Raw genomic sequence first — 19,414 nt, 5'->3', positions numbered from 1 at the left:
AATCTGGGCAGATGGAAACTCTAAGGTGGATTATGTCCACCGGTGGATTCTGGAAAGATTTCATGTGCTTGGAGTGGCAAGATCGGCAGTAATTCATAACTGTTGAACTATTGAAGCCTCTTGAGCAGGACCCTCTTATCATGCCCCACATCGGGGACCCTGGGGTGGTATCGGATGGCTGTCCTCCTTCCAAGGGTATAGAGGCATTTGGGAGGCTGGGTGTGGCTTCCCCATTTATTTCCCCCCATCCCCCAGATACAGGAAGGAAGAAAAGAGAATGTGGGAATGCTGATCTCACCCACCTTCCTGTAGGCCTTGACCCTTGTCACTCTGATCAACTATGTAAACATCAAAATAAATCAAAGATAAAAATAAATAATAATAATAAAGAGCCAAAACGTAAGGAATAAAATCAGTAAGACAGCATGATACATCTTTATTGCAAAATGAATCATTCTTGTAGACACCTATTAAAAATTACATGCGAGGGATAAGATCTTCATTACAATAGCAACAGAAAAGTCAAAATAGTTGAAGCTAACACTGAAAGAAAATTGTGAAACATTGCTGACAGTAAAAAAAATAGGCTTGAGTCAAGGAATTACTCAGACCGTGAGGATTGAACATGTTCCAAATACAAATGTCGAGTGTTTCCAGGGTGGAGGTGGTGCCAGAATCCATTCAAGGTGATTCATTTGGAGAGGCACACAAGCAGAACTAGCCAGGAAACTGAGAAAGAAGTTCATCCAGGGCTCTATTACAAAGTGAAACTCATCCAGGAAAGCTGTGATGCTGGCTCAGGAACAGGCAAATCCGTGGAGCAGAACATTCAAGTTCAATAGTGCACCTGTAGGGCCCAGCAGGAAGGCCCAATGGCTAAATCCTCACCTTGCAAGCGCCAGCATCCCAGATGGGTACTGATTCTTATCTTGACTGCTCCAATTTCCAATCCAGCTCCCTGTCTGTGACCTGGGAAAGCAGTGGAGGATGGCCCAAGACCTAGGGACACTGCACCTGCGTGGGAGATCCAGAAGAAGTTCCTGGCTCCTGGCTTCAGATGGGCTTGATCTGGTCATTGTTGTCATTTGGGGAATAAACCAATGGATGGAAGATCTTTCTGTCTCCTCTCCATAATTTCTGATCTGCCTTTCCAATAAAAATACAAAAATAAATAAATCTTTTTTTTTAAGTGGGCCTATAGTCACATGTGGATGTGTGGAACGTAATGTGGTACTATGGATGCAGTCAACCTGGACAGTCATACAGAACACAGAGCCATTTCTGCTGTCATCCAACAGAATAACTTCCAAACAGGTTGGGGATCTAAAGATAAACAATAAAGCTATGCAGGTCCTAAGGGAAAACTTCATTTCTTTTCATATTATACATTAAAAATTTTTTTTGAAGATTTAGTTATTTTTATTGCAAAGTCAGATATACAGAGAGGAGGAGAGACAGAGAGGAAGATCTTCCATCTGATGGTTCACTCCCCAAGCAGCTGCAATGGCTAGAGCTGAGCCAATCCAAAGCCAGGAGCTTCTTCCGGGTCTCCCATGCAGGTGCAGGGTCCCAAAGCATTGGGCCATCCTCCACTGCTTTCCCAGGCCACAAGCAGGGAGCTGGATGGGAAGTGGAGCTGCCGGGATTAGAACCCGCGCCCATATGGGATCCCGGGGCTTTCAAGGTGAGGACTTTAGCCGCTAGGCCATGCCGCTGGGCCCCAATCCTATCCTTTTAAAAGGGGGGAAACAGGGAGAACATTGACTGAACTGGAAATTACCTCCCACATCTCAACAAACCCAACCGCTTTTTATTTGGCCACACAACGCAATCTTATTTAAAGTCAGGACTGCCGAACCAAAATATTCTGTCAGCCATTCATGATCTGAATTCTGGTATAGGAGAATTAAATTATGGTGGACATTAAAAAAAGTCATGAGACATTTCTGTTTTGTAATACATAAGGCAGTGGCCAAGCGTTACTCATTAGTGCTGTTTAGAGATAAGCTATCAAGTCTGCTCTCTCATTGTTCTTCTTAATGCCGGCGAAGATCATCTTGGTGCCTGGGATGTACTTGTAGGGATTCTTCAGGTACTCCATCAGAGTGTCCTCCCCCCAGGGGATGCCCTTGTTCTTGTTGGCCATCTGTAACAGAGGCCGGCGGCTTAGCCGGTCTTACACCCAGACAGACCATGGAGATTGGGTCCGGTCTTGCGCTTGCCTCCTCTTGCCACGGTGTGACAGTGGGCACACTTCTGAACAAAAATCTTCTTGCCTTTCTCAGCATCACTCATTTTTGAAGTTCATGCTGGTTGTCCTCCACGCCAGAGAGGTCAACACTGGGAAGCTGGACATCCCGCTTTCCCAACATTTAAAATATTTTTAAGCAGGGCCCGGCGGCGTGGACTAGCAGCTAAAGTCCTCGCCTTGAAAGCCCCGGGATCCCATATGGGCGCCGGTTCTAATCCCGGCAGCTCCACTTCCCATCCAGCTCCCTGCTTGTGGCCTGGGAAAGCAGTCGAGGACGGCCCAATGCATTGGGACCCTGCACCCGCGTGGGAGACCCAGAAGAAGCTCCTGGCTCCTGGCTTTGGATTGGCCCATCCCTGGCTGTTGTGGTCATCTGGGGAATGAACTAGCAGACAGAAAGTCTTTCTTTGTCTCTCCTCTTTATAAATCTGCCTTTCCAATTAAAAAATTGAAGTATGTAAATCTTTTGAAAAAGCCAAAGCTCATTGACAATGTTTGGTTGCATTGTGAGTCTTGTGAAAAAACTGGAGACCATGCTAACTCACCGACATTCAGAACTCGATCTCACAACTCATCTGGATACGATTTTCAACTCTTTTTTCTCAATGATTAAATTCTAAAAATAGCGATGTGATTGGAACAAGGAATTTGTGCACCTTAATCTGTTATTCCCACTTTTGATGAAGCATATACTCATCTTTTTTTTTTTTTTTTTTAAGATTTATTATTATTGGAAAGCCGGATATACAGAGAGGAGGAGAGACAGAGAGGAAGATCTTCCATCTGATGTTTCACTCCCCAAGTGAGCCGCAATGGGCTGGTGCTGTGCCGATCCGATGCCGGGAACCTGGAACCTCTTCCGGGTCTCCCACGCGGGCGCAGGGTCCCAAAGCATTGGGCCGTCCTCCACTGCTTTCCCAGGCCACAAGCAGGGAGCTGGATGGGAAGTGGAGCTGCTGGGATTAGAACCGGGGCCCATATGGGATCCTGGGGCTTTCAAGGCGAGGACTTTAGCCGCTAGGCCACGCCGCCGGGCCCAGCATATGCTCATCTTAAAAAAAAAGATTTTTGGTTGCTGACACAGTATCCTAGGAGCTAAATCTTTAGCTTGCATGCTCTAGGATCCCATATGGGTACTAGTTAGTGTGCTGGCTGCCCCACTTCCCATCCAGCTCCCTGCTGTGGCTTGGGAAAGCACTAAAGGAAGGCCCAAAGCCTTCCCTCAAGTGGGAAAGCCAAAAGAAGCTCCTGGCTTCAAATTGGCTCATATCCGGCCATTGTGACTACTTGGGGAGCAAACCAATGGATGAAAGATCTTTCTCTCTGTCTCTCCTTCTCTCTATAAATCTGACTTTCCAGTACAAAAATCTTAAAAAAAAAAAAAAAAAGATTATTTGGGGGCTTAGCACAATGGCTCAATTGGTTAATCCTCCCTTTCAAGTACTGGAATCCAAATGGTTGTGTCCTGGCTGCTCCACTTTTATCCAGCTCCCTGCTTGTGGCCTGGGAAACAGAGGAAGATAGTCTAAAACCTTGTGGGAGACTCAAGAGAAGCTCCTGGCTCCTGGCTTCAGATAGGCTTGGCTCTTGCCATTGAAGCCAACTGCGGAGTAAACTAGAAGATGGAAGATATTTCTTTTCATTGTCTCTCCTCTCTAGATCTACCCTTCCAGTAAATGAATCTTAAAAAGAAAGAAAGGAAGAAAGGAAGAAAGGAAGAAAGGAAGAAAGGAAGAAAGGAAGAAAGGAAGAAAGGAAGAAAGGAAGAAAGAAAGAAAGAAAGAAAGAAAGAAAGAAAGAAAGAGAGAAAGAAAGAAAGAAAGATTGATTTGGGGCCAGCATTGTGGCATAGCAGGTTAAACCCTACCTGTGTGTGGCACCAGATCCCATATGGGCCCTAGTTCAAGTCCCAACTGCTCCACTTCCGATCCAATTCCTTGCTAATGCTCCCCTGGAAACAGAAGTGGTCCAACTTCTTGGGCTCCTGCACACATGAGGGAAACCTGGAAGGAGCTTCTGGCTGCTGGCTACAGCGTAACAGAGCCCCAGCCATTGTAGCCATTTCAGGAGTGAACCAACATAGAAAACCTCTCAGCCTTTCTCTCTGTGAAAACTCTACTTTTCCAATAAATAAATATTTTAAAAATGTATTTATTTGAAAGAGTTATGGAGAGAGGAGAGAGAAAAATCTTCTATCTACTGGTTCGTTGCCCAGATGACCACAATGGCCAGTGCTGGGCCAAGCTAAAGCAAAGAACCTCATTCAGATCTCCCACATGGGTTCAGGGCCATCTTCATTGTTTTTCTCAGTCGATTAACAGGAATGTGGAGCAGCCAGGACTTAACCCAGAGCTTAAAACGTGATGTTTGTGTCCCTGTCATCAAATCTTTTTTTTTTTTTTTTTTTTTTGAAAGACGAATTTGCAGAGAAAGGAGACAGAGAGAAAGATTTTCCATCTGCTGGTTCACTCGCAAAATGGCTGCATGGGCTGGAGCTGAGCTGTTCCAAAGCCAGAAGCTTCTTCCAGGTCTCCCACGTGGGTGCAGGGTCCAGAGGCTTTGGGCCATCCCTTGCTGCTTTCCCAGGCCACAAGCAAGGGATGCCAAACGGGAAGTGAAACAGCCAGGTCACAAACTGGTGCCCATTATTGTTTAAAAAGATTTATTTGTCCATTTTTATTGGAAAGACAGATTTACAGAACAAGGAGAGACAGAAAGATCTTCCATCCAGACCTGAGCCATTCTGAAGCCAGGAGCCAGGAGCTTCTTTCAGATCTTCCACTCGGGTGCAGGGTTCCAAGGCTTTGGGCCATCTTCACCGCTTTCCCAGGCCACAGGCAGGAAGCTGAATGGGAAATAAAGCAGCCGGGACATGAACCAGCAGCCATATGGAGGTGGAGGATTAGCCAGTTGAATCATTGCACCAGCCTCCATACATAAATTTTTTTAAAAGGAATGATAGGGCCCGGCACGGTGGCCTAGCGGCTAACGTCCTCACCTTAAGCGCACCGGATCCCACATGGGCGCCAGTTCTAATCCCAGCAGCCCCACTTCCCATCAGGCTCCCTGCTTGTGGCCTGGGAAAGCAGCCGAGGACAGTCCCAAGCCTTGGGACCCTGCACCTGTGTGGGAGACCTGGAAGAAGCTCCTTGTCCTGGCTCCTGGCTTCAGATCGGCTCAGCACCAGCCATTGCGGCCGCTTGGGGAGTGAATCATCAGTTGGAAGATCTTCCTCTCTGTCTCTCCTCCTCTCTGTATATCTGACTTTGCAATAAAAATAAATAAGTCTTTAGCGAGAGAGAGAGAGAGGTTTAGGGTAGAAGTAAAGGCACCATGTGGATACTGTTTGGTGCCTGTATCCTGTACTGGAATATTGGGGATTCAAGTTTTGGCTCTACTTTCAACTTTACTGTCTTGCTAACATGCGTGCTCCCTGCGAGACACTAGGTGCTAACTCAGGCACGTGGTTCCTGCCACTCAATCGGAAACCTGGATGTTCTCCCAGCTCTAGGTTTCAGCTCAGCCCATTCCAGGTTACTGCAAACTTTCAGAGAGTGAAGAGCGGATGATTGCATTGTGTGTGTGTGTGTGTGTGTGTGTGTGTGTGTGTATCTCAAACTTTTTTAAAGATTTCTTTATTTTTATTAGAAAGTCAGATTTAGAGAGAGAAGGAGAGACATGGAGATCTCCCATCTGCTGCATTCCCATCCCATTTGCACTCCCATTCCCCAAGTGGCCGCAATGGCCGGAACTGAGCTGATCCGAAGTCAGGAGCCTCTTGCTGATCTCCCACACGGGTGCAGAGTCCCAAGGCTTTGGGCCATCCTCGACTGCTTTCCCAGGCCACAAGCAGGGAGCTGGATGGGAAGTGGAGCAGCCAGGATACAGACTGGTGCCCACATGGGATCTCGGTTCATGCGAGGTGCATGCGGTCAAGGCCACAGCCTTCCAGCTCCACCTGCTGTTCTGGCTACCGAGCTGTGCTCTCCAGTGAGGCCTCTGAGCTACTTGGGGCTTCTGTTTTCTTGACACCTGATACCCGCTTTTGTAACACATTGCTCTCCCTCTTACATCAGTCTTGAGAGAGAGAGAGAGATTCCATCCATCTGCTGGTTCACTCCCCAGGTGACTGCAACATCTGGGATTAGACGAAACCAAAGCCAAGGTCCAGGGGCTACACTCAGGTCTCCCACACAGGAGCAGGAGCCCAAGGATTGGGCCATTTCTGCTGCTTTTCCAGGAGCATTATCAGGGAGTTGGCTCACAAATAGAGCAACTGGAACATGAACCGGCATCCATATGAAATGCTGGGGTCACAGGCAGGTAGTGGCTTTATCTGCTATACCACAACGCCAGTCTTTCTTTCTTTTTAAAAAGATTTACAGGAAGAGAAAAAAAAATCTGGAAACTGTTATCTCATGTAGGTTCTCCCATGCCTTGGTCCTCCCCACCCTACTCAGTGGTCCACATGGGTATACATCCTTCTCAACTATAAACAACATAACAAATAAGAATAAATCTATTTTTTAAACATTTATTTATTTTTATTGGAAAGTCAGATATACAGCGTGGAGAGACAGAGAGGGAGATATTCCATTCGCTGATTCACTCCCCAAGCGGCCGCAGTGGTCAGAGCTCAGTCGATCCAAAGCCAGGAGCCAGGGGCTTCCTCCCAGTCTCCCACGCGGGTGCTTTGGGCCATCTTCGACTGCTTTCTCAGGCCACAATCAGGGAGTTGGATGAAAAGTGGAGTCGCTGGGATACAAACCGGCACCCACATGCAATTCCGGCTCATGCAAGGCAAGGATTGTAGCTGCTAGGCTACTGCGCTGGGCCCAGATAAATCTATTTATTTATTTATTTATTTATTTATTTATTTATTATTATTATTTTTTAAAGCATCTGATTTTTTTTTTTATTACAAAGTCAGATGTATTGAGAGGAGGAGAGATAGAGAGGAAGTGGAGCTGCCGGGATTAGAACCAGCAGCCATATGGGATCGAGGCGAGGACCTTAGCCACTAGGCCACACCCCTGAGCCAAATCTATTTTTTTTTAAAAAAGGACAGAGTGATGGGGTTGTTGTGGTGACATAGCAGTGTAATCCTCTGCCCTGTGATGCCAGCAACCAATATGGGCACTAGTTCTAGTCTTGGCTGCTCCATTTCTGATCCAGTGCTCTGCTTCTGGCCTAGGAAACTGACAAAGGATGGCCTCAATCCTTGGGTCCCTGCATCCACATGGGAGACCCAGAAGAAGCTTCTGGTTCCTAGCATTGGGTTCGCTCAGCTCTGACCATTGTGACAATCTGGAGAGTGAACCAGCAGATGGAAGACCCTCTCTCTGTCAGTCTCTCAAATAAGAATAGGTAAATATTTAAAAAAAAAAATAAAGGGCAGTGGGCCCAGCACGATGGTTCAGTGACCAGATTCTCACCTTGCACACACCAGGATCCCAGATGGGCACCAGTTCTTGTCCCAGCTGCTCCACTTCCCATCCAACTTCCTAATTGTGGCCTGGGAAAGCAGTAGAGGATGGCCCAGGGCCTTGGGAGTTGTACTCATGCGGGAGGCACAGAAGAAGCTCCTGGCTCATGGCTTCAGATCAGCTAAGCTCCGACTGTTGTGGCCATTTGCAGAGGAAACAAGTGGATGGGGAATCTTTCTCTATCTCCTTCTCTCTCTGTAAATCTGCCTTTCCAATACAAATCAATAAATCATGTGTGTGTGTGTGAGAGAGAGAGAGAGAGAGAGAGAGAGAAGCAGAGAAATCTTCCATGCACAGGTGCACTCCTTACATGGCCACCACAGCCAGGACTAGGCCAGGAGTCAGGAACTCCATCCTGACTCTTATATGGATGGTAAGAGGCCCATTCACTTTGGCCATCTTCCACTGTTTTCTTAGGCACACTAGCAGGAAACTGGATTAGAAATGGAGCAGCTGGCAAGCATAGTGTCGTCAAGCTTTGTTTTACACCTTCACCAAATCCGTGGTTAAAAATGTAGTGTTGCAGTGTGAATGATCTGTGTTGACTTTGAACATGGAAGTGAAACAGTTGTCTTTGCATCTGATTGTTATTTACAGCCCTTTCCTATACGTGGCCTAAAGTAGAGTCATTTGTCTTATTTGTTGAGCTCTACTAAGTGGAACATTCATGTAATGTAAATTGAAAATTCATGTGGATGCTGGTTTTGGATCAGGGGAGCTTTGGCCATTGCAGCCATTTGGGAAGTGAACCAGTGGAGAGGGGAATCTTTCTGACTTTCCTTCTCTCCATAATTCTGATCTGCCTTTCCAATAAAAATAAATCTTAAAAAAAAAAAAACCCTAGACATGAATTAAGTAAAAAAATAAAAAGAAATGGAGCATTTGGCACTCAAGGGCGCACACTGACATGATACAAGTGTCTCAGGAGGCAGCCTAACCTGCTTAGCATGGTGCTGCTCCTCCCCCACCTCTGAGGGCCCGTGAAGCTTTGTTGTGGTTTGTAGCTTGTCTCTGTTGGTTCATATTTTGGTGTTTCTGAGTCAACTCTGTCATGGGTTCTCAACGTTTGTTTTCCATGTAGTTCGTTCTGGGTTTTGATGTGGGGCTCCCAGAAAATTCAAAACTGTGCAGCCAACAACCTAGCCACCCTTTCCAGAATCTGGTATAAGTCCTAAGAGCCAGCATGCAATGTATCATTGTCTCTGCAAGAGAAGTTTGTTTCAAAATGTAGTTTCTTGGGCAGGGTGTTAAACTGAGTGTTAAACTGAAGCTTGCCACACTGGTTTCTGTGGGTAGTTCTGTTTTCCATCCAGTGGCCTGACAATGCACCTGTTAAAGCAGCAAAGATGGCCCAAGCACATGTGGTGGGAGACACGGATGCGGTCATCCTGGCCCATACGTGGCTGTTGCAGCCATTTGAGATACAAACCAATAGATGGAGAGATCTCTCTCTCTCTCTCCACTTCCCTCTCTCCATTGTCCTGCGTTTCAAATAAATAAGCACTAAAGAAAAAAAAATACACCTCAAACTCTCTTAGTCGGTATCCATTATTACCATGAGTAGAACCCAGTGTACAGGTAACTTGAATGAAAAATAAATCATTTTTTTTTTTTTTTGCCTTCCCAGTCCTTAAGGATTTGGGATTTCCTGTTGGGACAGCAATGACCTAACCTCCCTGAGAGCTAGTGTTTCCTTTTTGCCCAAGGCGACTCGTCTGAGTAACCTCAAGACAACCACCATTAAGAGACAGGAAGGGGAGAAATACTTGGCTACGGAAGAGAGAAATCAGGTTGAGAACCGTATCCAGGGAAGAGCACACAGACTGCTCCCTCTCACAGGAAGCTGCCTCCGAAGGCCATCGTTGCAGACAGCGAGCAGGTGTGCCGGTGCAGAGAGAGGCCAGGGCGAGACTCAGCAGGCGCACTGCAAGGCAGCAGGCAGGGGCTGTCTAAGGCTTCTGCTCAGACAGCTACAGCAGTGCACAGCACATTCCGGGCAGCACACCCGTGGCTACGGTACCTCCTCAGTTGGGGCGAGCCTTGCAGGTCCTCTCCCGGCAGAGCTAGGGCTCTAATGGCCCCCTCCATCTTAGGGCCTCCACAAATGCCCTGGGACCTCCTTCTGCACTTTGTGCTGCCGGAGAGGCCCTGCTCCTCTCCTGCTGCTCCCCCATCATCCAGTGTGTATTTTAACTCCTGGAGTGAGTTTACTGTGACTCTGTGGTAGCTATGTCGATCGACTACAGCAGGTGTGGAGCCAGCGCTGTTCAGAATTTGCAAGGCTGAGGCCACAGTAAAGGAGTTCCTGGATAGAACTTACCTTGTTAACTTAGTGCGTTTAGCCCTGTGATAGACACCCAGTGTTTTTTTTTTTATAAAGATTTTTTAATTATTTTTATTGGAAAGGCAGATATACAGAGAGGAGGAGAGACGGGAAGATCTTCCATCTGATGACTCACTCCCCAAGCGGCCGCAACGACCAGAGCTGAGCCAATCCGAAGCCAGGAGCCTGGAGCTTCTTCCAGGTCTCCTACACAAGTGCAGGGTCCCAAGGATTAGGGCCATCCTCAACTGCCTTCCTAGGCTACAAGCAGGGAGCTGGATGGGAAGCAGGGTGGCTAGGATTAGAACCGGTGCCTATGGCATCCCAGCATGCTCAAGGCGAGGACTTTAGCTGCTATGCTATTGTGCCAGGCCTCAACACTGAGTCTTTTTTAATGTGATCACGGTGGTGTAACAGGCTAATCTTCCCACCTGGAAATGTTGGCATCCCACTTGTGTGCCATATCCCAGCTGCTGTACTTCCAATCCAGCCTCCTGCTTATATAGTCTGGGAAAGCAGCAGATAATGGCCCAAGTTCTTGGGCCCCTGCACCCTTGTGTGAGACCTGACTTCGGGTTTTGGTCTAGCCTAGCACTGGCTGTTGCAGCCAATTGGGGGGGAGTGAATCAGTAGTTGGAAGACCTCTCTCTGTAACTATTTCTAATAAAAATAAATAAATCATTAAAAAAAAAAGCTCCTTGTCCTTCTGCCTCCTGGTGCAGAAGTCTTCTTGTGGCTGACCAAGATACACTTCAGTCTGAAGATCCCAGAAATATTACCCTCTAGTTAATCCTGGAATTGTCTTCCTCTTATTTATTTATTTTCAAAAAATTTGTTCTCCTGCCTTTGGTGACTGGTTCTCAGATTCTGGGTTTTCTGGTAACGGGGTGGATATGTTTTTAGGCTCAGCTTGCTGAGGAACTGGATATGGGATCAATCAAGAACGACTCACAAAGTTTTGATTTGGGCAACTGGCGAGTCGCTCATGCCATACATTCAGGCAATGACAACTGTGTGGCGGGCGAGTTGTAGATTCGTGGGGATGTATGCTTTGCTGGGGTTGTTTGAGGTTGCCACAGTTGGCAAGTGGGCAGTTGGATATACACATCTGGAGTTCCCACGAAGGTCAGGGTAGGAGACAGATGTGCAGGCCACTGCAAACACCATAGCCCTTAACGTGCACCTGACCCGGTGTGGAACAGAAGAGAGGAACCAGCCAATTGAGTTTTTGCATGAGGATTAGCTGCTACCTTCCAGAATGTAGGAGCCAGTGGCTTCTCCCTTCTAGAAGACAGGTGGGATGTGGCTCTCTCTGTGGCCCCTGGGGGTCATACCTCCAGGGCACACAGTGGCAGTAAATCCTTTGTTGGGCAGCATAGATAATGTATCATTTGTAGGGATTGTGGCAAGAAGGGGGAAACGGAGAGGAATTTAGGGGTTCAGAAATCTTTGGGCAGTGATTCTCAGGTGTGGTCCCCAAGGTGTTCCTTCTGTGTTCAGACAGGTGTCTCCCGCGCCAGACCTCCCTAGTCCCTGAGCTCAGCCAGGTGGCCTCCAGCTGCTCCTAGCAAAGTTGCGACAAGCCATCCTCCCAAGCGCTCATGCTCCGATAAGGAGCACTGAGTCAGAGTATCAGCAGGAATCTAGGTGAGAGGAGAGATGCTGGCCGGACCAGAACTACAACCTGACGGTCCTTGGGAACAGCTCCCTAGGCGTGCCTCAAGGGGCGGGGCCGTGCTGAGGACCGCTGGGAAAGGCTCTGCCCCGCAACCTTGGATGGGTCCTCAGGATCCCCAGCTGCGAGTGGGGTGCGTGTGCGTTAAGGGGGAAGAGGGGTGGCGCAGCCCCTGGGGCCTTGCCAGTTCATTTGTCCCATAGCTACGACTGCCCTGTGTACTGTTCCGCGTGATCCTTCATCACGCAGGTGGAGAACGAGAAGATAGGTGTCCAGCCCAGAGTCCAGCCACTGGCGGGGGGTGGGGGTGGAGTCACCCTCCACCAGTGTCTCACGATTAGCGTGCGTTCGGAAGCGTGGGCGCCTGTCGGGAATCCCAGGTGCAGTGGCCATGGGGGTCCAGGGTCCCTGTCCCACCCTGTCCACACATACACACACATGCGTGCACGCACACACCTCGGCCACCTCCCCCCAGCGGGTCCCGGCCAGCATGTCCTCCCAGAGGGCGCGGGCTGGAGGCGTGGCCTCCGTGTTGTTGTCGCTGCGGGTCCCGCCCCCGAGGGGGGCGCGGACCACGCGGCCCCAAGGCCCGCCTCCCCTCCCCCTGCCCGCCCGCCTCTTTGTATCCAACATCCGGGTTTCCCCGCTGGCTCGGCTCCGTGGCCGCAGCTCAGGAGCCATTTTGGACTCGGTTCAGCTCCCCTCCCCCCACCCCTCCCCCACCCCACCCCCCTTGTTCATGGCCCCTCCGGACTCGGCCCCTGCGCCCCGGGCCCGGGCCCAGCCCCGATGCGCTATGCCTGAGTCGGGCGCGCCCCGGCCCGTGGCCCACCGCCGCCGCCGCCCCCCGGTCCTCGCGTCGTCCCGGAGCCCGGACCGCAGCCTACGCCGCCCGCAGCGGCCCTGAGCCCGGCCCTTGGAGCCCAGCACGCTGCCCGGGGACGAAGGCGCAGGAAGCGCGCGGGGGACCGAGCCGCAGGCAGGAGCGGGAAGGCGATCGCCGCTGTCGCCCGGCCCTGCGCGCCCCGGGAGCGCCGCGCGGCCCTGCCCGCGGGCTCGGGGTGTCCGCGGGGCGGCGCCGGAACATGACGGCGCCCTGGGCGGCCCTCGCCCTCCTCTGGGGATCGCTGTGCGCCGGTAAGCACGGGGCGCGGCGTGCGGGTCGCGCGGAGCCGGCCCCTGCTCGGCGCGCTATTTACCAACAAAGGGCGGGCCTGCGGCCTCGTCCCGCGCCACCTGTGCCCAGTCCGCACCTTCCGGGGCGGGCGAGGACCGGGTGGGCGTGCTGGGCGCCCCGTGCGCTTTGCTTGTGCGTGCGCTCCGTGTTCGCAGGAGGCGCCTCCGCCATGGTTGCCGGGACCCGGAGCCTCAGGGTCGGGGTGCGCGCGCCATGGGCGCGTGGAACCCAAGGCGAGTGAGGAAAACCTGAACTGGGCTCAGCAGCCAAGCGGGGCGGGCAGGTGTGTGCATTGGGGGTGGGGACGGTGGGACTGTAGGTGCAGCCGTCGCCGTGGGGGTAAGGCTGTGCCTTCCTTTGCACCGCCAGTTGTAGCAGAGGTGGCTGACTTTACTGCCCTTCCCATCCCTGCCACCAGCCCACTTCGCCTTCCCTGTGCGGTGAGCCTTTGGCGCTGGCTCTTACCTACACCCGCCTTGCCTGTGGTGGGCCCCTGTGTTGCGGACCGCTTTGTTCTGTGCACTTGGTAGGGGAGGGGGATGAACAACACTTAACAGGTCCCTGTCGGCCGAGCTTCCAAGAGGCACGTGGCGGGGGCGGGTGGCAAACTCTTAGCCCACCAGCAGCTGCGGGCGCGAGAGGTCAGGGAGTGTGTGTGTGTGTGTGTGTGTGTGCGCGCGCGCGCGCAGGTGTAGCACGCGGGATGTTACCAGAAAGCGCCCTTTTCCTTTCCCAAGGCCAAAACACTGGTTTCCCGCTCTCGGTGGTGCCGGGTACGCTGAGCCCCGGGTGGGCGTTCCGGGATGCGTTTCTGGGCGGGCAGGTCTAGGGAAACTTGGGGAGTCAGAGCATTGACGCTCCGGCAGAAAGCTCGGCCAGGGAGCTGAGTCCTGCGCGTCTTTGTTCCCCTGCCCCCACTACACATGCAGCTCGAGTCCCCTGCCGCCCGCGGTGGCAGCAGTGCGGAGTCTGGGAAACCCGCGAGGGGCGGTGCCCAACGTGCAGGGGCGGGACTGGGATCCCCTCGCCACTGCTGCGGGGGTGGGGAGATAGGGGATCCCAGCCCTACCCCAACTCCGGTATAGGAGTTTAAGTCATGAGCGGAGTTCTTGTGCAGCCGGGAGCTGCGTGCCCTGTGAGCAGGGCCTACGGGGCGGAGGAGACCAGCACCTCCCACCCGGTGCCTGGGTACCTGGCAGGAAGGGGCGTCACGACTCTCCTGGGTGGTGCCAGGACGGCGTTGACCGTGTGGAACTTTCTGGTAGTGCTGTGGCTACGATGTCTTTTCCCAAGAAGGGCTTTGCATTGAGAGGGCCGGCGTCGCCTGCCTCCCCGAACACGGATTATGATCCTCAGTTGCTTTCCGTCTTGAGGGTAGGACTGGGTACCTGGCGAATCGTATGCTGCTTTCCTGCACCGCTCCTCCTGGCTTGAGCGATGCTGGCCGGTGCACCTGCCTGGGGGGAGCTCGAGGACCTGTGCTCCTGTCCTGTGATGGTCCTGGGGGGAGTTACCCTGGATCCAGTAGGACAGCGCTGGTCCTTTTCCTCAGACCCTGGCTGACCCCTCCCCCTAAGGCCCTTGTAGGAGAAAGTCTAGAACTACGCCACCTGCCCGGAAGAAATAAGTGTGAACTACTCTACCATGGACCCCACAAAGCTCCCGGAGAATGGAATTAAAGGTTTATTTATTTATTGCAAAGTCAGATATATATACAGAGAGGAGGAGAGACAGAGAGGAAGATCTTTCATCCGATGTTTCACTCCTCAAATGAGTGCAACGGCCGGTGCTGCGCCAATCCAAAGCCAGGAACCAGGAAGCTCTTCCGGGTCGTCCACGCGGGTGCAGGATCCCAAAGCATTGGGCCGTCCTCGACTGCTTTCCCAGGCCACAACCAGGGAGCTGGATGGGAAGCGTGTCTGCCGGGATTAGAACCGGTGCCCATATGGGATCCTGTGGCGTTCAAGGTGAGGACTTTAGCCACCAGAGCACCACGCCAGGCCCTGGAGCATGAGATTAAAAGGTTAGTTAATTTTCGTGCAAAAAAAAAGAAAAAAAGATTGTATCCAGTTATACTTACAACATTTTGTGGAAATGCCTGCTGTGGGGAAGATGCTTGAATTGCACTTGTAGGGTTTTTTTTGCACTAAAATTAAATTTGCTTTTTATTCTGTATTTCCACAAATGTTCTGAAGTATGTGTGTGTGTGTGTGTGTAACTTTTGCAACAGCCGTGGTGGTGTGTCAGCGTGCTGGGCTGCTGAAGTGGGACCCAGGCTGGCTGTGGGGGTGTGTCCTGGTGTGGGCTGGATGCTCATGAGCCACGTGCTGGCTGACCACTGTATTCTTGGCTTACTGCCTGCCCTCAGCGTCCCCGTCCCCGCATGACAGAAAGACCACATGGAAGGTGTTTTTTTTTTTTTTTTTTTTTTTTTTTTTTTTTTTTTTGTCCCTGTGTTCCTTTAGTGGGATTCATTTTGCCAGAAAGGTCATAGCTGTGAAAACCATCATATTAGAGGTTAGGGCTGCAGCAATAAATCGGGGGTAGGTAGGGGGAGGGAGGACATTCCATAATGAAGTGAAATTAGCTTCATTTCCGCTAACGCATACGAAGTACTCGTTCTGACAGTGTTAACACAGGTTTGTGTGGTTCTTCCTGTCCCGTGTGAGCCCCACACAAACTGAGCACCTCAATTCTGGTAGCACTTCTAGTTCTCTGTCACCTGGTGGGCTGGTGATGACCGTGTTGGGCAGAGAGGGCAGAACCGTTGCTGTGGTGACAATGCATGGCACCTGTCGGAGGGTCAGCGATCAGCTCGCCCTGGGCCAGAGTCCTCAGGCCACAGGCATTGCAGTGGACACCCCAGGTACTCCATGTCTTGTGGGAGTTCTTGGCTTTGTATACGTGTGTGGTTCCCGTCAGCAGGCCTGTGGATGGACTGGACTGGGGCGGGGGCTGTGTCTCCTGTTTGTCTGGTCCAGGAGTATGGGAGTCCAGGTCTCAGGCTGCTCAGGTAGGCTGGCTGCTCTGAGATCCAAAGATTCTTCGTGTCCAGGTGTGGAGGAGTGAGTGAGTGACCTTGCAGGCTGGCAGAGTTGCCCTTTGACAGGAGTGTGAACCCTGAACACAGCCGAAAACAGAAAACTTGCGCATTCTTCCTGGCTCTAAACCTGGGGAACACTTAAGCGGCTTATACTTCTATTTTTTTTTTAAAGATTTATTCATTTTTATTACAGTCAGATATACAGAGAGGAGGAGAGACAGAGAGGAAGATCTTCCGTCCGATGATTCACTCCCCAAGTGAGCCGCAACGGGCTGGTGCACGCCGATCCGAAGCCGGGAACTTAGAACCTCTTCCGGGTCTCCCACGCGGGTGCAGGGTCCCAATGCATTGGGCCGTCCTCAACTACTTTCCCAGGCCACAAACAGGGATCTGGATGGGAAGTGGAGCTGCTGGGATTAGAACCGGCGCCCATATGAGATCCTGGGGCGTTCAAGGCGAGGACTTTAGCCGCTAGGCCACGCCGCCGGGCCCTATACTTCTATTTTTAAAAATTGTATTAGTTTTTAATATTGTTTGCATAGTTGAGAGAGATGCAGACCCATGTGGTCCTCTGGTTAGGAAGGGGAGGTTCAAGTACTGAGAAGGGTGGGTGGATATATGTATGTTTATCTATCTATCTATGTATTTTTCTCCTGTGTCCACAGGCGAGGAGGGAGAGGGGTTGCTCCTTGTTGACAGATTGCATCAGCACCTGGGATGGGGGACAGTCATTTGGTAACGCCTTGAAGACCGGGGTGGGGAAGAGTGTTCCAAGGTTGCGATTTGAGTGGTTTTGATCCTCCTGAGACCTTGTTGATTTTATTGCTCCAGATTTAAGAGTCTGACCAAGTCTACCTTAGTGCATCCACAGACCCAGGAACAGGCTACAAAGCGTGGCCAGGAGAGTTGTCTAACCTGTTCTGTTGTCCATCCTCTGACGTAGTTGATGTCCTTTGCTGGGCTAGATGAGCTGGCTGACTGTCTTGTCCCCTGTATGTATTTGCACATCCTGTCCTCTAACGCAGGCATTAGAGGCCTAGTCCTGATACATGCACTTCAAGGATGGGCCACACAGCCTCTGATTTTCCAGGATGGCCAGGGTCTGAGTCCAACAGTGGAGCTGGGAAATTCCCCCAAGAAACCTTGCCTGGGGTGTCCTCAGATTTGACTCTTGTGTTCACTAGCTAGTACAAGCCAGGTACGGTCTGTCACCTGCACCAGCCAATGCACGTACTGCAGCTGCCTGGTCAGTTTCATCTCAGCACCATGCTTCAGTGAACCAACAGGTACTGTGGCCCATCCCAGCCAGCTCTCTGCAGACCCTGTCCTCAAGCAAGTGCTGTGGCTTCATCGGAGTGACCCCCAAAAACCTCTTCCAGCTCCATCCCCAGCCTCTGTTGTTGTCTAGCCCAGCCTGGCCTGTAACCCATCGGCTCTCATGCACACCCATGGGTGCTGCAGCTTAGCTCAGCTCCCTCCTTCCCCTCAGACCTGACCCTCAGGTATACGTGGGTGCCACCACCTTATCCAGTCTGTCTTACCCCCAGGCCTAGTTCTTATACTCACCAGTGATAGTTACAGCCTAGCAGAGGAATGCCTACAGTTCCCCTGCCAGTCATGTTCCCAGCCCTGGATCTTGTACTTGCTGAGGGGTACTGTGGCCCAGCTGAACTGGTCCATGCCTATCTGGTTCTTGTGTATGCCAGCGGGTGCAGCAGCCTTGCCCAACGTAGCCTGCCCCCAATCCCAACTGTCACTCTCACCAGTGGGAGTCCTTTTAAGTTCCCCTAACAGGCCCACTCCCTGCCCTAGGTCTTGTGTGTGCCAGCAGGTGCTACAACCCAGTCTGAGATGGCCAAGCCCCAGTCTTGACATTGGCCACCAGGTGCTGCAACCTGGCTCAGCCCGTCCTGCCCCCCAGTTCCAGCTCTCTCTGGCTGGCGCAGTATCTTAACTCAGCTTAGCCCATCCCTAGCCCTCATGTGAACTGGCGGGTGTTGTGGTACAACCCAGCCTGGCCTGTACCCAGTCCTGGCTCTCGGTGTGTGCTGTGGACTAGCCTAACCTTGTCTAGCTGCTTCCAGCCCTGGCTCTTGCACTCACCAACAGGAGCTATGCCTAGTAGGGGAGTTCCCTAAGTTCCCTTATCAGGCCCTAGCAGTTGCTGGAGCCTAGCCCAGTCTGGCCCACACCAGACCCAGCCCACATGCATGTTGATGGGTGTTGCAGCCTTTCCTAGCCTGGTTCACCCATGGCCCCAGCTCTTGCATCCACCAGTGGGAGCTGCAGCGCAGCAGGGAAGTCCCCAGAGCTCCCTACCAGGCCAACTCTCAGCCCTGGATCTTACACGTGCTGGTGGATGCTCTGACCTAGCCTGGCCCACAATCTTAGCTCTTGCTGGTGGGTGTTGCAACCTAGCCCAGCTGGATGTAGCCTACACCCTGTCTTGACTCTTGTGTGTGCCAGCAGATACTAGCCTGGCCCAGCGGGCCTGTCCCTAGACCTAGCTGCAGGCTTACCTGGTCTGGCCTGGCCACAGCCCCATCTCTTTTGCTCCTCAGTAGGAACTGTGACCTCATCGAAGAGTTCCCCAAGTTCTCCTACCAGGCATGCTCCTAGTCCCAGCTCTCACACATGCTAGTTGGGGCACTGGCCCTGCTTTGCAGTCTACCCTCAGTCCTGACCCTTGCCTGTGCTGGTGGGTGCTGGAGCCAAGCCCCACGTGGCTTTCTCCCAGCTTCAGGTCCCATGAGTGTCAAGGTAGGTTCCTGTCAGGTGAGTCCTTTGGTCCAGTTGAGCTCAGTCCATTACACCCCAGCTTTCCATGTCAACTTGTGGGTGCTAAAGTCCCACGGAGGTGAGCCTACAAGTTCCCTGCAAAATCGCCTCAGAGCTGGTTCTCTTATGTTCTGTGGCTGATGTGACTCACTCTCTGCTCTGACGCACGCATGCCCCCAGCCCCAGCTTTTGTGAGCACCAGTGGTAGGCAGGCAGTGTCATTTAGCCCAGTCCAGGTCTCCACATGGACGGATACCTTAGCCAGTTTCCCCTCCTCTAAACCACTCCATTTCAGTTTCCTCTCCTACCCAAGAAGTGCAGTGGCCCAGTCTGTGGTATATGCCAGAAGTCACTCCTTCCCTGTTAAACATGCCATCAGCTGCTGCCACTCCGATACATGCCCAGAACCCCTTCACCAGGCAGTCTGTAGTCCCTCTACCTAGGAGCTGGGGTGGCATGTTCAGGCTGGAATGTCCCTACTTTCCCCATTTACCTTTTTGTAAAAAAACATAAAGAATAGGTAATTATGCTGGCACACAGAAATTGGCATCAACCAGGCCCAGAAATACCTGCTGGCTACTGCCTTCTTTTTTTCCCAGCAATATATACTCTCCTAGGTACAAGGCAACCTAGGCAGTTCAGCTAGGGTCAACCTGCCAGCTTGTACTTCTTTACTGATCT

The 19,414-nt window shown here is 51.7% G+C and overlaps 2 protein-coding genes across 3 annotated transcripts in view; one reads left to right on the top strand and one right to left on the bottom strand.

The window, feature by feature from the left end:
• Positions 1-1,790: 1,790 nt before the first annotated feature.
• LOC101524487 (cytochrome c, somatic-like) lies at positions 1,791-2,295 on the bottom strand. Its single transcript, XM_058657226.1, is given in 2 exon segments — positions 1,791-2,148; positions 2,151-2,295. Coding segments are annotated over 2 exon segments (297 nt in total). The 3' UTR covers positions 1,791-1,996.
• A 10,164-nt stretch (positions 2,296-12,459) lies between these two features.
• ACVR2B (activin A receptor type 2B) overlaps positions 12,460-19,414 on the top strand; it is a 28,815-nt gene continuing 21,860 nt past the window's right edge. Inside the window, exon 1 of one of the 2 annotated variants that reach the window (XM_058657209.1) lies at positions 12,460-12,872. In XM_058657209.1, coding sequence (XP_058513192.1) covers positions 12,821-12,872 — 52 coding nt within the window. In that variant the 5' untranslated portion in view covers positions 12,460-12,820. Of the gene's footprint in view, positions 12,873-18,555; positions 18,716-19,414 lie in introns of those variants that run through there. The other variant, XM_058657208.1, reaches the window with a different exon arrangement.

This window comes from Ochotona princeps, chromosome 30, assembly GCF_030435755.1.
Source record: "Ochotona princeps isolate mOchPri1 chromosome 30, mOchPri1.hap1, whole genome shotgun sequence".
Lineage (NCBI taxonomy): Eukaryota > Metazoa > Chordata > Mammalia > Lagomorpha > Ochotonidae > Ochotona > Ochotona princeps.
This window is presented reverse-complemented; position numbering and strand designations above follow the sequence as displayed.